The sequence below is a fragment of the Cynoglossus semilaevis genome, chromosome 7, assembly GCF_000523025.1.
Source record: "Cynoglossus semilaevis isolate Cse_v1.0 chromosome 7, Cse_v1.0, whole genome shotgun sequence".
NCBI lineage: Eukaryota > Metazoa > Chordata > Actinopteri > Pleuronectiformes > Cynoglossidae > Cynoglossus > Cynoglossus semilaevis.
Genome location: NC_024313.1, coordinates 13,319,449 through 13,325,913, shown reverse-complemented (window position 1 = coordinate 13,325,913; position 6,465 = coordinate 13,319,449). Strand labels below are relative to the sequence as shown.

The 6,465-nt window shown below is 48.7% G+C and overlaps 2 protein-coding genes across 5 annotated transcripts in view; one reads left to right on the top strand and one right to left on the bottom strand.

The window, feature by feature from the left end:
- LOC103381323 (connector enhancer of kinase suppressor of ras 3-like) overlaps positions 1-3,226 on the bottom strand; it is a 9,680-nt gene extending 6,454 nt beyond the window's left edge. For both annotated transcript variants that reach the window (XM_025056759.1, XM_025056760.1), the window contains exon 1: positions 3,033-3,226. In XM_025056759.1, the coding sequence (XP_024912527.1) occupies positions 3,033-3,084 (52 nt within the window). In that variant the 5' untranslated portion in view covers positions 3,085-3,226. The remainder of the gene's footprint in view (positions 1-3,032) is intronic.
- Positions 3,227-4,526: 1,300 nt separating this feature from the next.
- The window catches only part of LOC103381322 (serine/threonine-protein kinase D3), an 11,318-nt gene continuing 9,379 nt past the window's right edge, over positions 4,527-6,465 (top strand). For 2 of the 3 annotated variants that reach the window (XM_025056746.1, XM_025056747.1), the window contains exons 1-2: positions 4,528-4,755; positions 5,126-5,587. In XM_025056746.1, coding sequence (XP_024912514.1) covers positions 5,291-5,587 — 297 coding nt within the window. In that variant the 5' untranslated portion in view covers positions 4,528-4,755; positions 5,126-5,290. Of the gene's footprint in view, positions 4,756-5,125; positions 5,588-6,465 lie in introns of all 3 variants that reach the window. The other variant, XM_025056745.1, reaches the window with a different exon arrangement.

The following is a 6,465-nucleotide window of genomic DNA, read 5'->3' as shown; positions in this document are numbered from 1 at the left end:
GTGCTCCCCCCCCCCCCCCGGGGAGGCAGGGGCGCGGGGGGGGGGGAGGAGGGGGGGACAGATGGCCTGGGGTGACACTCCTGCTGCTCCTCCCCCAACAACAACAGGAGGAGACCATGAGGGAGGAGGAGGAGGAGGACAGCTGTGATGTCCCAGTGTCAGTGAAGGTGTCACTCCTCCTCCTCCTACTCTTCATCAGTAGGAGGTTCCTACTGGTCACAGCTCCAGTTCAATTACAGACTACAGTGACTGTGGACTGGACTGACTGGGCTGGACTGGGCTGGAATGGGCTGGACTGGACGGGGCTGGGCTGGACTGGGCTGGCCTGGACTGGGCTGGAATGGGCTGGACTGGACGGGGCTGGTCTGGGCTGGACTGGACGGGGCTGGGCTGGACTGGGCTGGCCTGGACTGGACTGGGCCGGACTGGACAGGACTGGACTGGACTGGACCAATCCATTATCATCATCTTCATCAGTTCCAACAAAAGACCATATTTACCCTTGACTCCATCCCAACAGGAAGAGGGTGGGGGGGAAAGGAGCAGAGGAGCAGAGGCTAATACCCCCCCTCCCCCCCCTCCTCCTCCTCCTACTCTTCATCAGTAGGAGGTTCCTACTGGCCACAGCTCCAGTTCAATCACAGAATACAGTGAACGTGGACTGGACTGACTGGGCTGGACTGGGCTGGCCTGGGCTGGACTGGACGGGGCTGGGCTGGACTGGGCTGGACTGGGCGGGACTGGACTGGGCTGGAATGGGCTGGACTGGACCAATCCATTATCATCATCTTCATCAGTTCCAACAAAAGACCATATTTACCCTTGACTCCATCACAACAGGAAGAGGGTGGAGGGGAAAGGAGCAGAGGAGCAGTCAGCAGTCAGAGGAGCCCCCCCCCCAGGTCAGTCAGGCCAAACTCTAACTCTGGTGAAGAGGAAAAAGGATTTCCTAAAGTCAACAGAACAGAATACCGATCCTGTGGTACCGATCCTGTGGTACTGATCCTGTGGTACCACGTGACTCTGATGTAACCCGTCCCTGAAAACCCTGGCTCTTCATCAAAGTTTCTCTTCAACAGAGTTACGACAGGAAGTGGACCTTGGTGAAAGGAAGCGGTCCATTTCCTGTGACTGACGCCGCCCCCTTGTGTCCATTCCTCTGATAAGACCAACGCTGAGGCAGCAGCGGTCGCACGCTTCCATGACCCCACCTGACAGGACTGGACCAGGACAGACTGGACCAGGACAGACTGGACCAGGACAGAGACTGGACCGACCAGGACAGACTGGACCAGGACAGACTGGACCAGGACAGACTGGACCAGGACAGACTGGACCAGGACAGACTGGACCAGGACAGACTGGCCTCATCGATCTGTTCTTCAAATTCAATAACTTCTCACTCTGCCTGTTGGACAACAGCAGGTCTGACTCCTCCCACTTCACACTCAACTCCGCCTTCAGCAGCCAAGCTACAGAGACCAGGTCTGGCTGGTTCCTGAAGTCCAAGTGCATCCTGTCAGTGTGAGTCCAGCAGGAACAGATCCAGATTAAGACGAGTGACAAAGGGTCAAAGTCAGGGTTAAGACACGACGTGACTGACTTTGGTCTGAACTAAAATCTCTGATCTTTCACTAAAGAGTCTAAACCCGTGGTTCCAGATTGGTTCTTGGAGCTGCTCCTCTGCTGCTCCACTCTTGTTCAAACAGAAGTGTCACCGCCTCACTCTCTGTTCACAGCCTCCACCCTGATCCTGGAACCAGTCTGGCTCCACTGCCTCCGTAAGAAACTTTATTTACGAGCTACTTTTCAAACCTCCTAAAACACAGACGTCGTTCAACCCGTGGTCACTCCTGTGTGACGGGGAGTCGGTGTTAGAAAGCGAGGCAGAAAGGAAGGAGGTGAATTCATATTTCAGGTGTTTCAGTGTCAGCCAGCAGATGTCACCGAGCGTCAGCTCCTGTCAGAGGAGAAACCCTGGTATGTGGACCTGTGTGAACACGCTGACACCTGGCACAGATCTGAACCAGAGTCACATGTCCTGGCACAGATCTGAACCAGAGTCACACGTGACGTCAACGACACCAGCTGACACCAGCTGACACCAGCTGACCTGACCTGACCTGACCTGGAACGTCTGCCCTCGGCTAATGCTAATGCTAATGCTAATCTACAGTAATAACCATCACACCTCTGCTGAGTCCTTCTGTCCTGTGGGAAGACCAGCCTCTCTGACCGGTCCACGATGTGGGCCACGATGTGGGCCACGATGTGGGCCTCATGGTCCACAGTTAGCACCACCTCCCAGGGGCTGAGATGAGTTCAGGTCAGAGGTTAATGATGACGCCAACGCTGGGGGGGGCTGTCAACCTGAGGGACTGTTCATCACACACACCCCGTACTTGTTTGTCCCTAGTACAGTTTTGCTGGAACCACAGATGTGCTTTAGTGACAGCTGAGACCTGGTCGACCTTTGACCTTTGTCACAGCAGGAGGGGAGGCTCAGGGAGGAGCTGCTCCTGTTGTTGCCACATCTGTATTGTCTGTGCTGCTGGAGTCACACACACACACACACACACACACACACACACACACACAGAGCTGTGGACCAACATCAGGGTTGGCAGCAGCTTTAGGGACCGTCTACAACATGTTTCTTTAAAAAAAAAAACGTTTTTTCTACTGTTCTGAGAATTCTGGGAAAAAATGAACAACTAGTTTTCTGGTTATAATGTAAAAATACACATTTAAAACTGTTCAAAGATCGATTTATTTATATTGATCCTCATATTATCCATAAAGTTGAACTTTTCTTCCCAGAGAATCAAATTAAATTAATTTAAAGTGAATCAGAAACATTTGAAATTGTTCTTTAATAACCTGAAATACTTGATGATTCGAACTAAGGAGAATAAAATACAAACATGTTGAAAAGTTAATTCACAGTTTTTAAAATAAAACGTGGGCTTTATTATCACTACTCGACGCCCAGAGAACCGTTAGCTGCGAACGAAACAGCGCCCCCTACTCACCTCTCATCCAGTCCACCACTTGTTGTGAGCTCCATTTGACGACAGACTCCATCGTTTCTCCAAAAAATATTCCACTGGTTCTGGTCGGAGTTCTGTCTGGTTTGGTCCAGTTCCGATTTAAAGTTTAATTCCGTCAAACTGTCATGTTTACGTCTGACACTTTCGTCTTCTTCTTCTCCTTCTTCTTCGTCTTCTTCTCCTTCTTCTTCTTCCTCTCCTTCTTCTCCTTCTCCTTCTTCTTCTTCTTCGTCTTCCTCTTCTTCGTCTTCTTCTTCTTCTTCTTCTTTTTCTTTTTCTTCTTCTTCTTCTCTCCTCCGCCTGCTCCCTGACTCTGACTGAAGTTTACTGGCAGCACGAGTTTGGAGAAGAGTGGTGTCAGTTTTCCGCTCTTCTGACCACGCCCACATGTGCTCACTCTCTCCAATCAAACCACAGCATTTCCGTGCTACGTTCAAGGACCAGAGACATAAAAAACATTTTTTACGTTAACGTGCTTTAAAAACATTTCTTGTTTATGTTTATTTGTATATTTTTAACCAAAGATGTTGCCTCTACATACGAATTAAATAAATGAAAATAATTAATGAAAAACTAAGAAGAAAGAATGTTCGATGGTCGATCATAGAATTCTACGGTACTTTTTTGATAGAATTTAGAATTTAACCACATCATTGCAAGAACATCGATATATTCCCGACTTTAAAAAAGAAAGTTAGATTTTTATGCAGAGAAAATCTGAGTTTGTTTCAAGAATTCTGTAGGAAATAAATAAAAAAAGTAATTTAAACTTTTAAGTACTTTAAAAAATTGTCACAGGATATCTTTAGAAACAGCCAGAAACAGTGTGATAGCATGATAGCATGATAGCATGATAGCATGATCGTAGTCCAACCACGGTAGTTAGACATTAATCTAAAATGAAATAAATGTGTAAAACTGCAGGTGAATCCAACCAGTCAGATATTTATAAAATGATATAATTTATATAACAATATCAATAATAAACTAACAAGGCTGATGGGATAGTTTTAACCACAGGGTGGCGCAGCAGACTGGTGTAACAAATACGGACAAAGATCGTTTATCAGACAGAGGGGTCACTCTGTCAGTGGTCACTCTGTCACTCTGTCAGTCTGTCAGTCTGTCAGTCTGTCACTCTGTCAGTCTGTCAGTGGTCACTCTGTCAGTCTGTCAGTGTTGGTCCACGGCTGCCTCCCACTGATCGATCATCGATTGGTCGATCATTTTCCTCTTTAAAATACTTTATTCAGATGGACGTCAGGGACACAAAATGACCACATGAGGCAGCAGTGGACGGTGACTTTCATAAAATCTCAGTGACCTTTTCCTGCTTCATGGTAGTGTAGGGGGCGCTCTAGGTCCAGACAGCTCTTCGGTCTCCAACCAAAGTTATTCCTTTAATATTTCCTGTCAGTTGTAGTTCCTGTCTCTCCTGTAGGGGGTGGAGAGAACAGAGTGAGACCTCTGTTCTCCTCTGCTGCTGCTGCTGTCACTGCTGCTGCTGTCACTGCTGCTGCTGGAGTAGAAAATAAAGAACGTCAAGTTCTCCACCTCCACCTCCACCTCCACCTGTGGAGCCGCAGCTCCGCACCGTCAGAGCCGCTGAGCCCGGCTGTGGTCCGGTGACAGGAGCCGCTGCTGGATCCATGGGTTCTTCATGTTCTGGTTCTGAGCCGAGATGGAAACGGAACATCCGCCCCGAGTGAGTTGAGTGTGTGTGTGTGTGTGTGTGTGTGTGTGTGTTTGAATCGGACGCGTTTAAAATAAGTTTTAAGAAATGTATTTTTCCTCAAATTCTGACTCCGATGATTCAAGTTGATTGAATTATTTTAAAAATGAATTCTTTATTTTAGGATTATAGATTTTTTTTCATTGTTTTTAGATAAAAAAGACGACACATCTGTTTAAATATGAACTTTTTATCTTTTTATTTTTACAGAAAATGAAACAATAGAACAGACGTCAGTCCATTTTAAACTGTTTTTCCTCAGTGCTGTGGTCTGACGACTGTCAGGTCGGTCTGTCAGGTCGGTCTGGGTCGGTCTTTGATGACCTGTTTTTGTTTTTACCAGATAAAGACTGCCCTCGACAGGAGCACAGCTGAAGAGCTTCACCTCAGCGTTCTTTCCTGGAGCCACGTGATGAAAAACGTGACTTGAGACGAAGACGACGACAGGAAACACTTTTCTGAAAATTTAACCCTTTCTTTTTTAAATGTTTGTTTCCCATCTTTACTGATGCCCCCCCACGACCGCCTCCCACCCCCACCCCCACCTCCACCACTGGGCCCCTCCCAGTCTTTCCCCACGCTTCCTCGTCAATCGGCCCCGCCCAGGCCCGGCCCCCCCGTCGCCCTCGGCAGCCGTGCGTCCAATGGCAGCCCGCTGCCCAGTCCCATCGGTTCCTGTGGTTCCGTCCACGGCGTCTCCTTCCTGCTGCAGATCGGACTCACCAGGGAACCGGTGAACCTTGACCCCGGGGACCAGACCCTGTCTGCTGTCAGAGAACTGGTCTGCTCCATCGTGGATCAGAAGGTACAGGTCCTTATTGTCGTTTGTCCTTCTGTCCTCCAGGGGGCGTAGACCCAGGGACGACTGAGTCGAGTCAAGTCCACTGTAACTTTAGAAGAAATGTTCACGTGAACCTTTCTGACTGAAAAAGAAGATTCTACGGAAAACATCCGCTGCTGCTGGTCCTCTGCTGCCTCCTGTGGTCAGTCTGTGACACTGCAGTAAATCTGAACAGATGATGTCCAACTGCTGAGGTTGGGGGGGGGGGCGCATTTTGTTACTTACTGTAACACAATTTGTTCTGAGTGGACACTGTGCTGCAGCGCCCCCTGTCACACAGCTAAGAAGAAGAAGAAGAAGAAGAAGAAATGATCGGACAGAGACTCAGTCTGTCTTCTGTTGTCATGGTGATGTGACTCCATGGTTACCAACACCAGGTGGTTCTGCAGGTGAAGACGTTGGTACAGTAGGTGAGGAACAGCTGTCGTTCTACTGGTCAGAGCTGTAAAAGGGGGCGTGGCCACGGCTGGAGCTAATAAAGATCAGAGCCAGTGATGGTCGGACGGTGTCTGTGGTTAAATATGAGGTCGTTGACCTTCTCCACACATGGACTAAAACGATGATGATGATGATGATGATGAAGGCAGAGTTTGACATCATCATCATACAAACGTACATCTGTGTTTTTACCAGGATTAACTCAGATTAACAGCTCAAATCTCTGATAATGGCCTGAGTGCTGCACAGATTATCGGGGGTGAGGAGGGTGAGGAGGGGGTGTTAGTGTTGGTGGTGAGTCAATCCTGGTTAAGGGTTAACCAGAAACACACTGTTACATAAGGAGTGGCAGACAGGGGGCGTCCATGGGGGGGGGTTGGGGGGGAGGGCTCAGCAGCAGGTGG